Source organism: Hyperolius riggenbachi, chromosome 3 (genome assembly GCF_040937935.1).
Source record: "Hyperolius riggenbachi isolate aHypRig1 chromosome 3, aHypRig1.pri, whole genome shotgun sequence".
Classification (NCBI taxonomy): domain Eukaryota; kingdom Metazoa; phylum Chordata; class Amphibia; order Anura; family Hyperoliidae; genus Hyperolius; species Hyperolius riggenbachi.
In genome coordinates, this window is record NC_090648.1 from 249,579,340 (window position 1) to 249,601,007 (window position 21,668).

General features: G+C 45.3%; 1 protein-coding gene across 2 annotated transcripts in view; it reads right to left on the reverse strand.

The window, feature by feature from the left end:
* Positions 1 to 21,668, reverse strand: part of BEND7 (BEN domain containing 7) — a 101,432-nt gene that overhangs the window by 41,676 nt on the left and 38,088 nt on the right. For both annotated transcript variants that reach the window (XM_068276139.1, XM_068276138.1), the window contains exon 3: positions 8,776 to 9,072. In XM_068276139.1, the coding sequence (XP_068132240.1) occupies positions 8,776 to 9,072 (297 nt within the window). The remainder of the gene's footprint in view (positions 1 to 8,775; positions 9,073 to 21,668) is intronic.

The window sequence follows — 21,668 nt, forward strand, 5'->3', positions numbered from 1 at the left end:
CGAGTCTTCCTTTTCCATGTTAAAGCTTCCACATTACATCTTACCTCACGCAGAGGATTCTCTCTCAGATTGCACCAATTCTGAAAAGCCTACCTACTGTATCTTCTCCTGTTTTAGAACTTTCTTAAAAGATCTGATACAGTTCTGCAAGATTTCCTAAAACCACCTAAGATTTTTCTCTTGATAAATCTAACCCAGAGACAGCAAGTAATGTATGACTACTGTATACCTAAATATGAGTTTGCCTTCTTAAAACAGAAGGTATTTGCAATTATTCAGCCTTATGTGAGCAAGATCTCCCATGATTAGAGTTGGGCCGAACCTCCGACTTTCGCGAAAGGTTCGGTTCGCGTTAAAGTTCGCGAACCGCAATAGACTTCAATGGGGATGCGAACTTTGAAAAAAAAAAATAATTATGCTGGCCACAAAAGTGATGGAAAAGATGTTTCAAGGGGTCTAACACCTGGAGGGGGGGATGGCGGAGTGGGATACATGCCAAAAGTCCCCGGGAAAAATCTGGATTTGACGCAAAGCAGCGTTTTAAGGGCAGAAATCACATTGAATGCTAAATGACAGGCCTAAAGTGCTTTCAAACATCTTGCATGTGTATACATCAATCAGGTAGTGTAATTAAGGTACTGCTTCACACTGACACACCAAACTCATCGTGTAACGCACCGCAAACAGCTGTTTGTGTAGTGACGGCCGTGCTTTACTGGTGCGCACCATGGCGAGAGTGCAGGTTTTGGTGGCTTTACAGCCCATATGGTCACCTGGCTGATGTAGCTGAATGACAGAACAGTGACTGTCCAGCTGATCAAATTTGGTCTGACCACAATGAGGCAACGACCTTATTATCGTGGGTGTGCCCCCCGAGACACTCATCTAGGCGCCGGTCATTGCTCCATTGTGATACGCAAGCCCCTTCACCACGGCAAGGTAATGATCACGAAGGGGAATGGGCGCATGTACATGCCTTTTCTTTTGTTGTTGCAGCTGCCCGCAGTGCAGCCAGAAAAATTAGGCAGTCATGTACACGCACCCGAAAAATTATTACAGCGGCCGCTGCTAGCAGCGGCCTAAAAAATTCAGCAATCCGCCTGGAGTCCCGGACCCTGTTGGTGGTGGCGGAGAAGGTAGTCAAGCGGCCTGCAGGCAGACATGCTGTGTGGAGGGACTGGGAGCGACTTAGTCTTCTTGGGGCAGGCCAGGCAGCCAGTCACACGGCGTGCAGGCAGAGATGCTGTATGTGCGGGGACTGACTTAGTCTTGGGGCGGGCAGCAGCCCTCCGGGATCCATGCCTCATTCATTTTGATAAAGGTGAGGTACTTAACACTTTTGTGACTTAGGCGACTTCTCTTCTCTGTGACAATGCCTCCAGCTGCGCTGAAGGTCCTTTCTGAGAGGACGCTTGCGGCAGGGCAGGAGAGAAGTTGGATGGCAAATTGGGACAGCTCTGGCCACAGGTCAAGCCTGCGCACCCAGTAGTTCAAGGGTTCCTCATCGCTGTTCACAGCAGTGTTTACATCCACACTTAAGGCCAGGTAGTCGGCTACCTGCCGTTCCAGGCGTTGGTGGAGGGTGGATCCGGAAGGGCTACGGCGAGGCGTTGGACTAAAGAACGTCCGCATGTCCGACATCATCATGAGATCGCTGGAGCGTCCTGTCTTTGACTGCGTGGACACGGGAGGAGGATTAGTGGCAGTGGTACCTTGCTGGCGTTGTGCCGTCACATCACCCTTAAAGGCATTGTAAAGCATAGTTGACAGCTGGTTCTGCATGTGCTGCATCCTTTCCACCTTCCGGTGAGTTGGTAACAGGTCCGCCACTTTGTGCCTGTACCGAGGGTCTAGTAGTGTGGCCACCCAGTACAGCTCATTCCCCTTGAGGTTTTTTATACGGGGGTCCCTCAACAGGCAGGACAGCATAAAAGACGACATCTGCACAAAGTCGGATCCAGTACCCTCCAGGTAAGTCAACCTCCTCCCCCCAGCCGCGAACAATACCACGGGAAGGTTGAGCAGCACAAGCCCCTTGCGATGCCTGCTGAGGTTGTTCTCCTGCCGCTGTCCCCTCCTCCTCCTCCTCCTCCCCCAAAGAAACACCTTGCTCATCATCCTCTGAGTCTGATTCGTCTTCTGCACACGACTTCTCTTCTTCCTCCTCCTCCCCCCTCTGTGCTGCCGCAGGTGTTGAGGAAACAGCTGGGTCTGATGAAAATTGGTCCCATGCCTGTTCCTGCCGTAACGGTTCCTGGTCACGCTCATTCGCAGCTTCATCCGCCACTCTACGCACAGCACGCTCCAAGAAGTAAGCGTAGGGAATTAATTCGCTGATGGTGCCCTCACTGCGGCTCACCAGGTTGGTCACCTCCTCAAACGGCCGCATGAGCCTGCATGCATTCTCCATCAGTGTCCAGTTGTCGGGCCAGAACATCCCCATCTTCCCAGACTGTTTCATTCTACTCCAGTTGTAGAGGTAGTGGGTCACGGCTTTCTTCTGTTCTAGCAGGCGGGAGAACATGAGCAGGGTCGAGTTCCAGCGAGTCGGGCTATCGCAAATGAGGCGTCTCACCGGCATGTTGTTTTTGCGCTGAATTTCCGCAAAGCGTGCCATGGCTGTGTAAGACCGCCTCAAATGCCCACAGAACTTCCTGGCCTGCTTCAGGACATTCGCTAAGCCAGGGTACTTTGCCACAAATCTTTGAACCACTAGATTCATGACATGTGCCATGCAGGGTATGTGTGTCAGCTTCCCCATATGCAAAGCGGCAAGCAGATTGCTGCCGTTGTCGCACACCACGTTGCCTATCTCCAGGTGGTGCGGGGTCAGCCACTCATCCACCTGTTTCTTAAGAGCAGCCAGGAGAGCTGCTCCAGTGTGACTCTCCGCTTTGAGACAAGCCATGTCTAAGATGGCGTGACACCGTCGTACCTGGCATGCAGCATAGGCCCTGCGGAGCTGGGGCTGTGTAGCTGGAGAGGAGAACTGCCACTCAGCCAAGGAGGAGGAGGACAGCGAAGAGCATGTAGCAGGAGGAGAGGAGGTGGCAGGAGGCCTGCCTGCAAGCCGTGGAGGTGTCACAATTTGGTCCGCTGCGCCCTGCTTGCCATCGTTCACCACCAGGTTCACCCAATGGGCTGTGTAGGTAATGTAGCGGCCCTGCCCGTGCTTGGCAGACCAGGCATCCGTGGTCAGGTGTACCCTTGACCCAACGCTCTTCGCAAGAGATGACACCACTTGCCTCTCAACTTCACGGTGCAGTTGGGGTATGGCCTTTCTCGAAAAATAAGTGCGGCCTGGCATCTTCCACTGCGGTGTTCCGATGGCCACAAATTTACGGAAGGCCTCAGAGTCCACCAGCCGGTATGGTAACAGCTGCCGAGCTAACAGTTCCGCCACGCCAGCTGTCAGACGGCGGGCAAGGGGGTGACTGGCCGAAATTGGCTTCTTCCGCTCAAACATTTCCTTCACGGACACCTGACTGCTGCTGTGGGCAGAGGAGCAGGAACCGCTCAAGGGCAGAGGCGGAGTGGAGGAGGGTGCCTGTGAAGGTGGAAGGGAGAAAGCGGCAGAAGCAGATAATGCACCTGATGGAGGAGGAAGAGGAGAAGGAGGGTGGCTTTGCTTTTGTGTGCTGCTGCTGCTTTTGCTCAGGTGGCCATCCCATTGCTGTGTGTGCCTTTTCTCCAGGTGCCTACGTAAGGCACTTGTCCCTACGTGAGTGTTGGCCTTTCCACGGCTCAATTTTTGTTGGCAGAGCGAGCAGATGGCTTTGGTCCGATCTGAGGCACACACATTAAAAAATTTCCACACCGCTGAGCCACCCTGGGATGTGGGCACTATGGGGACCTCAGCAGCTGATGCTGAAGGGCAAGTTGGCTGGCTGTACATAGGTGGCAATACATGGTGCCGGACACTGCCACCAGCTGTTTCTGACGAAGAGCTGCCCCAGCTTCTTTCAGCAACTTCTCTCCTCCTCCTACTCTCTGACTCCCCCTCTGAACTGTCCCCCTCTTCATCTCCTCTATTGGGTACATACAGAGGATCCCTATCATCGTCATCATCGTAATCATCCTGCCCAGCTTCGCTTGCCTCAGACAAATCCAAACATGCACCAACATCAGTAGGTCCTTCATCCTCCTTACACGTTACATCCATAATGTTGCCGCGTAACTCAGACATATGAGCTGGTGAAAATTCATCTGGCTGTAACAACAATGGCTGTGCATCAGTGATTTCACCACTAAATAATTCTTGCGAAGTGTCAAATGCAGCGGAAGTGGTGCTAGTAGTAGCACTGGTGGCTGAGCAAGATGAGGTGTTCTGTGTCGCTAAATACTCAACCACGTCCTGACAATCTTGGGAGGTGATGGGACGTGCCTTCTTCCGAGCACTGTACTGTGGGCCAGGTCCACACGAAATTACATTTACACGACCTCGCGCAGACCTGCCGGGTGGCCTTCCTCTGGCTCTGCCACTACCTCTTCCTCTACCTGTTTTGTCCATATCGGGTATGCACGGAGTGGTATATCACACTGCGTGCACTCACGTAGGTAGGTGGGTTCACTTAACTGCACAGGTATGCGCACTAATGCGGTGGGTTCACTGAACAGAACAGGTATGCAGTGGCGGGTTCACTAAACAGAACAGGTATACAGTGGCGATTCACTAAACAGAACAGGTATGCAGTGGCGGGTCCACTGAACAGAACAGGTATGCAGTGGCGGGTTCACTTAACTGCACAGGTATGCGCACTGATGCGGTGGGTTCACTGAACAGAACAGGTATGCAGTGGCGGGTTCACTTAACTGCACAGGTATGCGCACTGATGCGGTGGGTTCACTGAACAGAACAGGTATGCAGTGGCGGGTTCACTTAACTGCACAGGTATGCGCACTGATGCGGTGGGTTCACTGAACAGAACAGGTATGCAGTGGCGGGTTCACTTAACTGCACAGGTATGCGCACTGATGCGGTGGGTTCACTGAACAGAACAGGTATGCAGTGGCGGGTTCACTAAACAGAACAGGTATACAGTGGCGGTTCACTAAACAGAACAGGTATGCAGTGGCGGGTCCACTGAACAGAACAGGTATGCAGTGGCGGGTTCACTTAACTGCACAGGTATGCGCACTGATGCGGTGGGTTCACTGAACAGAACAGGTATGCAGTGGCGGGTTCACTAAACAGAACAACTGCACAGGTATGCGCACTGATGCGGTGGGTTCACTGAACAGAACAGGTATGCAGTGGCGGGTTCACTTAACTGCACAGGTATGCGCACTGATGCGGTGGGTTCACTGAACAGAACAGGTATGCAGTGGCGGGTTCACTTAACTGCACAGGTATGCGCACTGATGCGGTGGGTTCACTGAACAGAACAGGTATGCAGTGGCGGGTTCACTTAACTGCACAGGTATGCGCACTGATGCGGTGGGTTCACTGAACAGAACAGGTATGCAGTGGCGGGTTCACTTAACTGCACAGGTATGCGCACTGATGCGGTGGGTTCACTGAACAGAACAGGTATGCAGTGGCGGGTTCACTAAACAGAACAGGTATACAGTGGCGGTTCACTAAACAGAACAGGTATGCAGTGGCGGGTCCACTGAACAGAACAGGTATGCAGTGGCGGGTTCACTTAACTGCACAGGTATGCGCACTGATGCGGTGGGTTCACTGAACAGAACAGGTATGCAGTGGCGGGTTCACTAAACAGAACAACTGCACAGGTATGCGCACTGATGCGGTGGGTTCACTGAACAGAACAGGTATGCAGTGGCGGGTTCACTTAACTGCACAGGTATGCGCACTGATGCGGTGGGTTCACTGAACAGAACAGGTATGCAGTGGCGGGTTCACTAAACAGAACAGGTATACAGTGGCGGGTCCACTGAACAGAACAGGTATGCAGTGGCGGGTTCACTAAACAGAACAGGTATGCAGTGGCGGGTCCACTGAACAGAACAGGTATGCAGTGGCAGGTTCACTAAACAGAACAGGTATACAGTGGCGGTTCACTAAACAGAACAGGTATGCAGTGGCGGGTCCACTGAACAGAACAGGTATGCAGTGGCGGGTTCACTTAACTGCACAGGTATGCGCACTGATGCGGTGGGTTCACTGAACAGAACAGGTATGCAGTGGCGGGTCCACTGAACAGAACAGGTATGCAGTGGCGGGTTCACTAAACAGAACAGGTATACAGTGGCGGTTCACTGAACAGAACAGGTATGCAGTGCGGGTCCACTGAACAGAACAGGTATGCAGTGGCGGGTTCACTAAACAGAACAGGTATACAGTGGCGGTTCACTGAACAGAACAGGTATGCAGTGGCGGGTTCACTTAACTGCACAGGTATGCGCACTGATGCGGTGGGTTCACTGAACAGAACAGGTATGCAGTGGCGGGTTCACTAAACAGAACAGGTATACAGTGGCGGTTCACTAAACAGAACAGGTATGCAGTGGCGGGTCCACTGAACAGAACAGGTATGCAGTGGTGGGTTCACAGCACAGGTATGCAGTGGTGGGTTCACAGCACAGGTATGCAGTGGTGGGTTCACAGCACAGGTATGCAGTGGTGGGTTCAATGAACAGGTATACAGTGGCGGGTCCACTGAACAGAACAGGTATGCAGTGGTGGGTTCACAGCACAGGTATGCAGTGGTGGGTTCACAGCACAGGTATGCAGTGGTGGGTTCACAGAACAGGTATGCAGCCAGACAGGAACAAGCTAAGCCTAACTAATCTTTCCCTGAGAGACAGTCTGCAGCAGCTCGCCCTACTCTGACTAATGCAGGCACACGAGTGGCCGTAATGGCCGCCGCTGCCTGCCTTATATAAGGGGGGGTGGGGCTCCAGGGGCTAGTGTAGCCTAATTGGCTACACTGGGCCTGCTGACTGTGATGTAGAGGGTCAAAGTTGACCCTCCATGTGCATTATGGGGCGAACCGAACTTCCGCAAAGGTTCGCCTGCGGGACGCGAACGCGAACCACTGAAGTTCGCATGGAACCGTTCGCAGGCGAACCGTTCGGCCCAACTCTACCCATGATGCATCACTGCTGATACTGAAAATCACCCATTTATGTCCCTGACACACATCCAGAACCAGTGGAGTGGGCAGTGAACCTATGTGTCATATTTATTTTACCGAGAGCTGTACTAATCAAACCTGCATACAGCCGTTTCTGAGTTTTTGCCCCTCATCAGTGAATGGCATGAATTAATAAGGTTCTATAGAGTAGGACTTGAGTACCTATGACATAGCAACCAGATAGCTCATGGGGATATTATAAACTACTCAAGGGGACCAAAAAGCCCTCTTATTAAAAAAAAGCTAATTTGAATATAAGTGCGTCTTCTTTGCAATTATTCAGCTTTAGGTGTGTACAACTACTGTACTTTGCAAACAGAACTGGACTATCAAACAAAAATGGCTACTTTGTTTCTGCTCTTACCTTGCAACTATAGAGTCTCACATTTATATCGCTCCCAGGACACTAACTGCATGGAATTGGTAAGTTCGCCCTGTGTTTGCGTATGATTCTCCCAAGTGCTCTGGTTTACTTCCTCTATCCTAAAACATGTGATAGCTTTTTCTAAAATCCCTCTAAAATTGGAGCCTAAACTTCCATCCCTTTGAATTATAATCTTGCAAGGGCAGGGCTCTCTCAACTTTTGTGTCTCTAATCAATTATTACTGATTACAAATCAATAATAATATAAATGTGTAAGGCCAGGGACCCACTGGCGGTGTTGTAAAGACACTTGCATTTTGCCACTGGGAAAGCACTTCGGCAGTAGAACACTATGAGGGTGGCTCCACTGTCACATAAGCGCTCGGCGATTGTACTCAGCAATCAGGCTGCAGCATCTTTGGAGTGATCCCGGCACGATCGCATTGACGGGATACAGGCCCAAATAACTACCACTCTCGGAATTGCAGTAAAATCGTGGCATTTCTGCGATTCACGAAGTTGCGGGCGCTGTGCGAATTTCAGCAAAGCACCCATAGTTTGTCTAAGGCCATAAATTTGTATTCAAAGTCAAAACAAAAACTCAATTTACAAATATTTGCTAATGAAAATATTATTTAAATAACTGGGTACAATAATGTTATAAAATTGTGTACTAATTAACAAACTTCATTACTCAAGATACTTTTGAACTGAATAAATAAAACACTGTAGTTCAACACATTTTCAATAGTCCTCATGGTTTTATGTCTTTTGCTAGGTGTTTTCTTATCTTCGTCCACCAATTGTATACTCAGAAACAAGCGGCCATAAAGTGCACAAGATTTTAATGGAACAGAATAAGTTACCTTTTAATTATGCCCAACAGGGACAGCCAGGCAGAGTTCCTATTAATACGAATCAGTCAGGCATACTTAGCTGCTGTACAAAATTAGCAGCAGTCCTATTTATTTATTGTATTTATAAAGCGCCAACATATTACGCAGAGATGAAATTATGCACAAGTTTTATGTAGCACACAGCGCATATGTTTCCAGTCAAGGCTATCGTTTCTTTTTGGCTCGGATTTGACAATTTTAACTGCAGCACTTATCAGATATCAAAAGTCATTATTCAGGAGTAATACCATTGCTTAAACAACATACTGTACAGAGAACTGTATATGATATGGGTATGTAAAGCCTTGTGTTAACAATGGATCATTAAAAAAGTTGACCTGCAAGCATAAGACATATTATATTGTTGTAATGACTGATCACACATCTAATACAGATTGCAAAAGTTACTACATACCATTCGATCCTTCTGTTTTCACATGATTCTGTACGGTTTTTGAACGAGTTCCATATTGTCCTGGAAAGCCACTGGCTTGAACTGGTACACTGTTCCATGCAGCCTGTGCTGGGTGAATGGGATCATCAGCAACACATGGAGGGCTAAGACTGTTAGTCCAGTTTATATCTATGTCATGGAGCTCTTCCTTAAGTTTCTCCCCTTCTTTGCCAACACGCTGGTAAACCCGTCCAGTGCTGTCATTTAGCAATCTTCTCATACCTGTGATCTGCTTCTTAATTTCCATACCTTCATCTCCTGTGTAAATTACATAAAAGATAAAATGTAGGTCAAAAACACAATGTGCCCGAAAAATTATTTTAAACAGAAAATGAAAAATGATCTGTTAGGAGAAAAATTTAATTGGATCGGGCCCAATGGCCCATATCCTGTTAGTTTTTGTTGTTTGTTTTCTCCAAGGAGATATGTCAAACCTTAGGGCTGGTTCACACGGGCGTCTGCCCCGCGTTTACCGCCAGCATTCGGGACTTGGCGTTAAACGCTCCCATTCAAGTGAATGGGAGCATTTGTACCAGGCTTTTATTGGTGTTCATGCAAATGCAGCGTTCAGATCCCGATTTTCCCTGGCGTTCGAGGCGACCCTGGTCGCTACATGTAGCGCCCTGGGGCGGTTAACCGCCACAGCTAATGTCCCCCTAAAAAAAACGCTGACCGCAACTGAAGCCGCTGAAAGCCCGAACGCAATGCCACCGAATGCAACGCCGCCGAAAGCTGGCAGACGCCCATGTGAACCAGCCCTTACCAGCAAAATACTTTTCAAGCTTCCACCAAGCAAGAAATTACTCAATAACTTTGATATGGCTTTCTTTAACCATCTTTTTAGTACTTATTCAATTGCTAATTGCTGAAAAGTACATTTTTAGGTGAGACGAAAAATTATCCCCCGGGAGTAAACGCAGGAGAAAAGTTAATTTGATAAGGGTCCATGCCTTCAAGAAAGTTGTTTAGGAAAGAATGGTGTGATGAAACTAATGGCAGCTGCGACGAGTGACACCGCCGCTGCAGCTGCCTCCATGTCGCCGCTCGTTCCTCCGGCGGAGGTGGTCTGGAGGACGTCGGCTGCGGCGAACGGTTCCGACGCCGCAGCCGCCTTCGTGCCTTTGCCCGTCCTCTTGGCGTGTAGGACGCCAAGGACGGGGCTTTCTCCTGCTCACAGGGTCGCTGTCTTGCGCGGGCGCGCGCACAGACAGGACCTTTATTCTAGGAAGAGAGGCGTCAGCTGACCTGCTGGTCGGCTGACGTCAGAGGAGTCCCACGGCACCCAGGATTGGCTGATCCAGGAGGGGCGTGCCATTGGGGTCTCCTCTGCTTCTTAAGCCTTCGGGCTTCAGTCAATAGTTGTCTGTTGTCGTGAATACTTGCGTGTTAGCGCTCAGACCTTAGGCTAGATCCCTGGTGTTGATGCTAAGGATTTCACACCTAGTCTAGGATATTGCTACTTGCTATTGTTATTTGTTAGACTAGTTCCCAGGTGTTGATGCCAAGGACTTCACACCTAGACTAGGATATTGCTTACTGTATTGATCTCCTGTGTATGACTCTTAGCTATTACTCTGATTCTGATCCTGCTTTCTGATTCTGTACTTTTGCCTATCTGCCTACCTGTTGCTGAACCTCTGCCTGATTACCGATTACTCTCTTGTCTCACAATCCTGTACCGATACTTACCTCACTGTTGCAGAACCTTGCCTGCCTGATCATTCTACTCACCAGTGGGCCCTCGCCACTGGTGAGGTGCTAGCTACGCCAGCTCCTCTGGTGAAGCAGTTCTACTAGGCTGCAGTACAGTCTGAATCACCCGCCCCTCGGGTGTTCTCTTGCCTGCAGTACACTCTGAATCACCCGCTCCTCAGGAGATTCAGCCTCTTTCAGTATTGTTTCTCCAGCTTGCTGGAGCTTGTGCTTTAGTGCACGCTCAGTGTACTGATCGTACCTCACCAGCCCCTCTGGTGAGGTCTTATTCACTATTAAAGTTACGGTTGCACCTAATCACTACTCACTCAGCTCTTTGTCTGCTATACTTGCATTATTGGTGATTCTGCAGATCACCCATAATCAGGTATAGCGTCTGTATTATTGGTAATTCTGCAGATCACCATATAATCAGACATCTGAGCTACGACACAAGACCGTTACAAATAGTCTTGTTCTCAGCAACCAACTACATTTTCCAGGTATGCACTGGAATTATAAAAAAGAAAAACTCACTTACTGTGTGCAAAAATAACTGCTTTTCCTTCAGACCCCTTTATGCTTCTGCAGAGTTACAGCAAACACCAATCTATTCTTTTCGCACTGCCTATTGTGTACCTAACATAATTTCTATGTACTGAACTGCTGATCTATTAACATAACTGCATATCAGACACCTGCATGGGTCTGCTTTTGTGAACTCTGCCTGACCCTACCTCACCTACAACCTGCTGATCCATGACTTAAAGGTAATCCGAGCAGTGCAGAAACTATGGAAAGATGCATACCATTTTGAAGCTCTCTTTCTCCTCTTTCCAACGATATATAAACCGCTGCCCTACGCCTTTTAGTTATCGCTATTTTCACGATCGAAATTGCGGCCGCCGCGATTTCGATTGCGGAAATATTGAAATCTAAAAGGCATAGGGTGTCAGTTTATGTGTCGTTGGAAAGAGGAGAAAAAGAGCTTCAAAATGGTATGCACCTTTCCATAGTTGCTTGTATTACACAGGACGACTTTTGCCCAAAGTCGGCAGCTGAATAGAGCTGGGGAAAAGTCGCCCTGTGTAATACAAGCAACTATGGAAAGATGCATACCATTTTGAAGCTCTCTTTCTCCTCTTTCCAATGACACATAAACCGCCGCCCTATGCCTTTTAGATTTCGATATTTTCGCAATCAAAATCGCGTTTGCCGCGATTTCGATGGCGAAAATAGCAAAAGCTAAAAGGCGTAGGGTGGCGATTTATATATTGTTGAAAAGAGGAGAAAGAGAGCTTCAAAATGGTATGCATATTACCATAGTTTCTGCACTGCTCGGAGTCCCTTTAATCAGGCAAAAAAGCAGGAATAAGTTGCAACTATAATCTTATTTTAACTAGCCTTTACTGTAGCAATATTTGCACGACCTGTCTCCCCCCCCCCCCCACACACACACACAATTGTGGTACACAGCTACTCCCATATTACAAAATGAATAATCATCTAATTACACATACCATTAGAAGGCTGTGCATTAGCATTGCCGCCAGTGGCAGCGCAGAAAATATTGATGAATAGGGTTGGGGGGTCTTTAGGCCAGCAATGGGGGATCCTAAGTGTTAGGTAGGTGTGTGTGTGTGGTGGTGGTGGTGGGGGGGGGGGGGTTAGGCACTACCTGTGGAGTTTTAGTTCTGTTGGATTAATCTAGTAGAATATCTGTAATTTTACTGTTGTAAGTACTAAATAATAATAATAATAATAATTCTACTAGTGGTTATCTCTGGAGCCTTTTTACAGGGTAGTACAAACACTGTTTGAACACCACACCAGACTACTTCCTGGCTGATCTCTCAATCTTCTAGCTTGATTAATGACAATGAGGAGATGAAGAAGAACCTAAACTGCAGTTGAACAGCAGTAACTCTGCAGCATCTGATTAAGTGAACAGAGACAGCTCTTAGAAATCTGAATTGTATGCATTTACCCCAATGCTGGTGAGAAACATTCACAAAATTCATCAAAGAACCAGCCTTAAAGGTGGGCATGCATGTGGCCAATTGCTGCCGATTTTGTTCATGCTTGATTTGCATCTCTGTGTGTTGTATTATCCCTATCTGACAGGGCACTGGTATTTAAACCCTTTCTTGGCAGCAATCCATGCTGAAAGTTCTCTTAAATCAAGTTCTGTAATCTATACTCAAGTTTTGTTTCCACTCCTGTGTCTTACCCGGTCTACCTGATTATTCTCTTGATTAGCTCTAGATGCCAAAGCAAAAAATTGACTTGTGATATTTCCACCTTCTCTCTCTGCTTCCCCACCCATAAAACCATCACTGAAGAAAATACCCCAATAACCTCAACTCCTAAAGCTCACTGTCTATGGGTAACTCTGGACTCTGCACTCTCACTGCTACTTTCATCTCAAAAACATTTCAAGAATTCATCCTTTCTATTCTCAGGAGGCTACTAAAATGCTTGTACATGTTGTAATCATATCTCGTCTTGACTGCCACAATACACTACTCTGCTGTGCATTAAAAAACAGACAGGCACCTCTCCAGTCCTTACTAAACCCTGCTGCCTGCCTCATCCACCCCTCCTCCCGCTCACCTGATGCATTCCTCTCTGCTATTCTCTCCATTGGCTACCAATAACCCAAAGTTTATCCTATCATACAAGGATCTACTGTACATAAGTTGTCACATCCTTACATTTCCTCACTAGTCTCCAGTACCATTCCACCCTGAACCTTTGCTCATTCCAGGAGGCCTTCTTGTCATCTTAGCTTAGTCACCGCCTCTCACTCCCACATCCAGGACTTTTCGTGAGCATCACCTCTCCTTTGGAACGCTCTCCTGTCTTGCTCCAAGCCTGGAAACCTTCAAACGTTCTCTTAAAACACACCTGTTCAGACAAGCCTATGATTTGCTATAAGTAGCATTGGCAGAGGTAGTTTACTGCCTCATCCGCTAACCCGTGTCTCCTTCCCTTCCCTAATGTTTCCAACTCACAGCACTCTAGACTGTAAGCTCACACGGACAGGCACCTCCTCCTAGTGTTTCTTATTCTGAGATTATTTACCATATGAACATACACCAGTATTGGTGATGTCTCAAATCACAAATCAACTAAGTATGTATTTGTATTGCTAATTGTCTTAATTATATATGTATACATGCTCCTCACTATTTGTTTTGTATATGTACAGCACTATGGAAGACGTTGGAGCTATGTAAACATCTTACCAATAAAAAAGGCTCTATCCGCTGTCCCAAAAGTGTTGCATTGTGGCAAGAAAAAGTGATACCTTTCCGGATTTTCACTGTGAGTGGAGGGGGCAGGGGAGTGTGAAAAACACCATGGGCTTGATTCACAAAGCGGTGCTAACCCACTTAGCACGTCTAAAGTCTTTAGACGTGCTAACCAGGGTGCTAAGTAGGTTAGCACCAGATTTCTCAATTGATTAACCTACTTAGCACCCTGGTTAGCACGTCTAAAGACTTTAGACGTGCTAAGTGGGTTAGCACCGCTTTGTGAATCAAGCCCCATAAGGCTTCCTGCACACTGCATGCAATTCCAATTTTTAATCGGTTTTTACATCCGATTCCGATTTTTAATTGTTACTGCATGCTGCGTTTTTTTGGCTCCCTGAACACTGCAAATCCGTTTTGCGATTCCGATTTTCAATTCTGATTTTCCCTGAATACATTCAACAGACAAACGGATCAAAAAACGCAGCATGCAGTAAAGTTTAAAAATCGGAATCGGATGTAAAACCGATTAAAAAGCGGAATTGAAATCGCATGCAGTGTGCAGGGAGCCTTCCTCCGTTTTTCTGTTGAAAGCATTCAGGGAAAATTGGAATTGCAAATCGGAATCGGAAACAGAATCGGAATCGCAAATCGGATTTGCAGTGTGCAGGGGCCAGGGAGCCTAAAAGTAATGCACTCCAACAGCAACATGTAATGAAATACAAATACACACTAATAATGGAACTCTAATATCATATCTTATCTCAAAGGGAAGATACCAAAACAGGAAGTCAAACAGTAGGAGCACGCCCACATAAACAACAATTAAAAGATATACGTTTTCGGGAGAAGAATAGAAATATTCATTACTGTTTACGCGGGTGTGCTCATTGTCATTGACTGTCTAATAGGGAGTTCTTTCTTTCTCACATAAAGATGAAATATTGTAAATAACTTCTGTTTTAAGAAGGCTTATTTATATTTAGCATAGCTTTTTTTTTAGTAACCCCTTATAAAATCCTAGTGCTTCTGGGTCACTGTGAGTAATCTGGGTACTCTGTAATAGTGCTCTAAACTGGCACAGCCAATACTCACTTTGCTTCACGGACGGTAACTGATCTGAAATAGCGTATTAAAAATATCTTGTGATGTTTAGACTTGAACTGAGATGTATGTTTTTTTTATAATCAAGAGTGGAATTTCATGTAAATATTTAACATCATTATAATATGTCAGCATTGCTTACAGTCCTATTATGTACATTGTAATGTACTGTATATTACTGCTATGATGTTATATGCAAATATTCATCTTAAACATACTGTACAGAGCTGCAGTCACAAGTAGGTGAGGGTGACCTTCACGTTCTAAGCTAATGGCCAGTTATTTCAGTGTACTAGATTTCTGGAAGCAATTAGGATTTGTCACCTTCAATTCCTGGAATCCGGTGAATGAATGCAATCCATATATATATAAAAAAAAGCCTTTGTAAAGTCAGCTTTTAATATTATACAAGTTTGTAGTTACAGGTTTAAATGGGTCCATGGAAGGATAAAGCACATAAAATGAAATGTAAAATCACTTGTAAAGTGTGAACGTTTGAAAAGAAAATCATTAGGGCCCATTCACACTAGAAATCGCTAAACGCAATCGCTAACGCTGAGCGATTTTCTTGAGTTTTCCACCGTTTCTTCCTAGAGATTTTCCACTGTACAGAAAGCGTTTTTTCAGCGATTATTGTTTTGCGATTTCTTGTTCAATAAGCTGTGTCTGTCTTCCATAAACAGAAAATGAGGTGTTTTGTGGGTAAGCTGCAAGGTTTGATGGGTAAAATCGCTGGAAAAACTCTGTAGAATGTGAACAAGCCAGCGTTCCAGAGCTATTTACGAGCGCTTCTATACTTAACATTGAAACGCTTATCGCTCAGAATCGCTCAGAAAGTGGAGCAGGCAACGCATTTGTGTTTCAGCAAAATCGCAAATAGCTTAGATGAGAACACTTCCATATACTTTTCATTTTACAAGCGACTTTCAAAACGCTAGCGATTTTCAGCGATGCTTGTAAAGCACATAAGTGTGAATGGGCCCTAATACTAAATCAGCGCAAATCACACAATATACTTCTTATTTTTGCTTCAATACTACCAAATGTATCTACTGTTTTAACAGCAGGAATAGCCAGCCTTTCTTGATTTGAGATTGACAGTAGAAAGAAGAAGACTACGGACCAGCATTTACAGAAATCCAACGGCAGGCAATTTGTATTTGCATGCAAGTGTCTTCCACCCAGGCATCCAAATAAGAGGCATTCCAACAGGCAAGTTCCTGCAGTTAGGCTAGGGCCACACTTGTCTGTTGCAGATCAGATCCGTTTGAAATGGATCCGTTTCTGTAAACAATTTTTTTCTCTATGTTTTGACGTTTTGAGAGAAATGGCCTTTTTTTGCATCTATGTTTCCAGCCCGTGGAAACGTCCCTAGCCCTGGCCGTGGGTCGAGGGGGCCGCCATGCTAGAGGAGGTAGCAGGCAGGAAGGGGGGCAGCGGGGGCGATGCCGCCCTCTGTTGTTTATTGGATGGCAATGAAGTCATTGCCGTCCAATGAACAACAGAGGGCAGCATTGCAGGAAGTGATGACGAGCGGTGGGATGCAAGGAAGTAAGTTCCCTGCTCACCGCTTGGCTATACAGTCTAATACATTAATGATTTTATGCTGATACTAGCTGGAGGGGGAGCGGGGAAGGGGGGAACCCGAGTGAGAGAGGGGGCGTGACCCCCCTGCCCCCCTTCTTACTTGCTACCCCTAAAGCATATAATAGGTTTAGTTTGTGATGAAAGTTATCAGAAAGCACTAAGTATGTTCTTGATACACTTACCTCTGTCCGGTGTCCTTTCCTCTCCTCGTATACCCACGTTTCTATTAATATTATTCCTTACAAAAAATTAGATTTTTGGCTAAAGTTACATTTCCACACAGCAATGTTCCCTCCTACAACCCCTCCCTTAAAGCGGGATTGTTAGCCATAAAATCAAATACCATTTACCCACTGCACTGTGTTTATTATTATGTCTACATCCTGACCCTGCATTTCAGTCATTCCAATGTAATCATAAATGTTTCTGCTATAATGAATCTTATCTCAGTCAGTCCAGCTCCTTTCTGGTACATTGCCAGGGAGAAATACGATCTATACTGTGCTCACATGTGTTTACAAAGCAAGCTAGATAGGACATCGCAGTTTTTAGAACAGAGCTCAGTGGGGAGAAGGGCATACACCATTTTAGGCAGAGGAGAAAAAAAGAGTAAGGGAGGAAATAACAACAGGATTCAATTCAGTCAGAGGCAGTAAAGATGGAAAATGCCTGGAATAGTTTTCTTTTTATTTACTATACAAAATTGACTGTAATCAAAAAGTACAATACATACAGTATGTAAGTAGAACAAGTATTTATCTACTTATATATGTGTTTTTTTCCTGGGATAGTAGGGATGTCCCTGCTGTTTTGAAGCAAACTTGAAGCAAAAAAAAAAACACCCTGCCGATATAATATTGTAAAAAAATTAGCAAATTTCTTCATTAAGTTATTTTCACTACAGTTCCTCTTTGAAGGGAAGTGAATGGAATGACAAAGAGGAGGAAATGGGAGACTGATAGGAGGGAACAATGCCCATATTTGAAGGAGTTATTCTCTAGGCCCAAGCTGATTTAAGATGGACTAAACTGAGGTGGAAAAGTGTTGACTCATAAAGTCGACTCATAAGTCAGGTTGAAATTATTTTTAGAAATCAGGGAAGTATAAAGAGATGGACCATCCAACTTGTTGTCAGGCCACAGTTCAAAAGCGAGCATCTACAGTATGATGGTATAAAGGTGCACTTTACATTACAGACATATTTTGGAGCAACATATGCTGCCATATGGGCATTTTTTCAGGGAAGGTCTAGCTTATTTAGGCAAAGCAAAGCCAAACTGCATACTACACGTATTACAACAGCAGAGCCCATATGCAATTAACTTTTTCTCCTATGTTTTCTCCTAAGTGGTATTTTCAAACTTATTAAAATACCCCTTTAAATTACCAGCAAGCAAGAAAACAATTAAAATAGTTTTCATAGTACTTTTTCGACTATTTTTGGTACGTTTTCAACTTCAAAGTTATTAAAAAATGAAAAATTATTTCTTAGGAGAAAAATGTAATTGCTTATGGGTCCATGTCTCTATACTAAAACAGTATTGGTGCTAAACTGACCTGACTACAATCCTGACTTGCCATCCATTAAAAACATCTGGCAAATTGTGAAACAAAAAACAAAGAGGACCGTAAACCACTGAAAAGTTTTAGGCTAGACAAGGCAAGGATAGAGCAATATTTTACTTTAGAAACTACAGCCACTACTTTTCACTTGCCAAAGCAGTGTTCTCCCCAGAATTATTTTCCAGCCGGGTGGCATGAAATAGTAGCTGGGTGGCATGAAAAAATAGCCGGGTGGGGCAAGATGAGAGAATGCAGGGCCGGTGCTTCTGTGTGCAAATCTGCTTACAGCATAGGAGGAGGTGAGCCAATGACAACCGGGTGCTAACTAAAACTAGCCAGATGAAGCACCCGGCTAAAAGAGACTGGGGAGAACACTGCAAAGGTAAGAATGGGTGGTGCAACACAGTGCTACATATGCCCTTGTCCAAACATATTAGTCGGTCAAATGTGTAATTTGTTGCATATCCACATACCAGTACTGGTCCTAAAAGGGGACGTCCCTTTGATACAATATTTCATTACATTACAATCACTGAATGCAGAAAGAACCTTGCAAAATGGTGTCAGTGGCGGTAGAAATTAAATTTGCTTACCTGCAACAATATGTATTTCTAATGTAAGCAATTATACACTGAAGGATTTTCGTAATGTATGACACCATAAAAGGCAGTCTCTTCAATTTACAGCCTCACTACTTTTATTGTTGATACTGTGTTTTAGTATGTTACTCCAATAAAACGATTTGTTAAAGAAAAAAAAATCTTGCTGCTTGAACACTTAATACTCCTGCATGGGAGCAAAGCCATGTTAAATAATTATATTTTAATTTCCTTTATATAAAGCTATTTACAGGACTTCATATTTCTAACTACTTTCTGTAACAAACAGTTTTTAAAGGGACACTGTAACAAAAATGTCATTGTGTTTTCTACCATCCTACAGGTTCCTAAACCTATTATAATGTGCTCTGGCTTACTGCAGCACTTTCTACTATCACCATCTCTGTAATAAATCAGCTTATCTTTCCCCTGTCGACTTGTGCCTGGAAGGCTGCCAACTCTTCAGTGTGATCTGCTATGCATGCCCCCTCTATGCACACTCCCCTGTGTGTGTGTGTGTTATTTACATTAGCCAGCTTTTCTCTGCTCTCTTATCTTTTACAAGCTGGATGTAACGATCGGTGTCAGCAACCAGAGAGAGAATCTGATCCTTGGCGATCCGCAGTATCCCCAAGAATACAGATATACCCGATTATTGAGGATCTGCGGAATCGTCAATAATCAGATATGTCTAACCTCTAGACACCTGAGAGAGTGTAAGTGTTTGGTGCAACAGTAATACTTTGAGGAGGGTCCCCGTAAAGGGGATACAAGGCAGTATGGGATACTGCCTGAAGGACAGGCTCCTTTCTCGGCCTGAGGCTCCCAAAGGGGGGGAGTCAGGCTGAGTGAAGGAAGGACCAGAGTGCGAGTGACACCAAGGGTGGAGTGTCACTGACAGATCTGTGAACTATCTCTAAACAGAGGAGATAGTTCTCGAGGTCGGACTAGCCAGGTCGGCAACAGACAGACAGATAAGGTACAAAGACAGAAGGCTGATTCGGTATCCAAGACAGGCAGGGTTTGGCAACGAGATAACAGATATGCGTGGTACCGAATCAGAAAGCAGAGAGATGGTCAGGAAAGCAGAAGGTCATAACAGATAATGTTCAATGCCTAGTCTTGGGTGTGAGTTCCGTGATCATCAACACCCTGGAACTAGTCTGGAATATAACACAAAGACAATACAGTTCCCTAATCTTGGGTGTGAGGGCCTTGATCTCAACACCCTGGAACTATGCTAGAGAATACACAGAAGATATACAGTATTCCTAGTCTGGGGTGTGAGGGCCTTGATCTCAACACCCTGGAACTGGTCTAACAAATAATACAATTCAATTAGTACTTTAAGCTATCAACAGAATCTGGCTAAGTGTGAATTCCCAGGTCCACCTAGTTCAAACACACTGTAAGGATCTGACTATGGTCTGAGTGCCTTCACGCAAGTGTTAGCAATGGCAGACAACCAGCAACTGACAAGCAGCAGAATATATAGTTGCTGGACTCTGCCGCCCCGCCCGAACCATTCAGCCAATCATGAGTCCTGCAGGAATCAGCTGATCTTCCTGATCAGCTGACACTTCCCCTGCTGGTATAAAGGTCCTGAGTTCAGGCCCGCGCGCACGTAGCTCTCCATCTGCCTATGTGCACTAACAGACCCAGCCACACCAAGCGCACGCTGCTGCATGCAAACCGCCGCGTTGGACGCGGAAACAGCCGTTTTGCTGTCAGGACATGCGGCGGCTTTTCCGTATTCCACCATACTACCAGACGCGTGTCTATGCGTGCAAACCTTTCCGCGTTTTCTCACACTGGATAAATCCTTTGTTCACATACTGATGAGTCACATACTGCAGAATTACAGACAACCGGGCAGAGCTGCCTGCAAGAAGAAACAATCAGCTTGTAACTCTTCAGTGAGCTGCAGGGGGAAAGAAACACACAAATGATCTCTTGAGATTCAAAAGGAAGCCTGTATACAGCCTGATTGTGTATGGATGTATTTTCTATGTGTGGACATACTGTACATCAACCTACTTCCTGTTTTGGTGGCCATTTTGTTTGTTTACAAACAAGCTTTTTAAAACTGTTTTGAACCACTTTTAATGCGGCGAGGAGCGGCGAAATTGTGTCAGAGGGTAATAGGAGATGTCCACTAACGCACTGGTATGTTTACTTTTGTGTGATTTTAACAATACAGATTCTCTTTAAAGTACACATGAAATGAGAGGGATATGGAAGCTGGCTTATTTATTTCCTTTTAAACACTGCACATAGCCTGGTTGTCCTGCTTATCCTCTGCTTCCAATACTTTTAGCCGTAGACCTCCAACAAGCATGCAGATCAGATGTTTGACTAAAGTCTGACCGGATTAGCTGCATGCTTATTTTAGGTATGTGATTCAGCCACTACTGCAGCCAAAGAGATCTGCTGGATGCCAGGCAACTGTTTTTGGTTAAAAAGGAATAAATATGGCATCCTCCATACCAGTCTCAGTTCAGGTGTCCATTATACGTAATGATATTAGTATTTTAAAGGGAACCCAAGGTGAGAGGGATATGGACTATGGAGGCTGCCACATTTATTTCCTTTTAAACAATACCGGTTGCCTGGCTGTCCTCCTGATCCTGTATCTCTAATACTTTTAGCTACAGACCCTGGACCAGAATATGCAAATCAGGTGCTTTTACTCAGCTGACTCAAGTTTTACTGGATTAGTCATATGCTTGTTCCAGGGTTTTGACTCAGACACTATGTATGCAAGAAGATCAACAGAGCTGCAAGGCAACTGGCATTATTTATAAGGAAAGGAAATAAATATGGCAGCCTCCATATCACCCTCACCTTAGGTTCCCTTTAATAAATCAAAGATTTGTTGAAGATATGTTAAAATATTTTATGCTTTATAAAAAATAATTACTTGTATTATAATTATTGCTAATTTTAATTATAAAGCAGATGTAAAAGATAGTTTCAATAAAGTAAGGTCATTACTTTTAATAGATTAATCACGTTAAAGGAGCACAACAATTACTTAAAAAAAATTAAACACGAT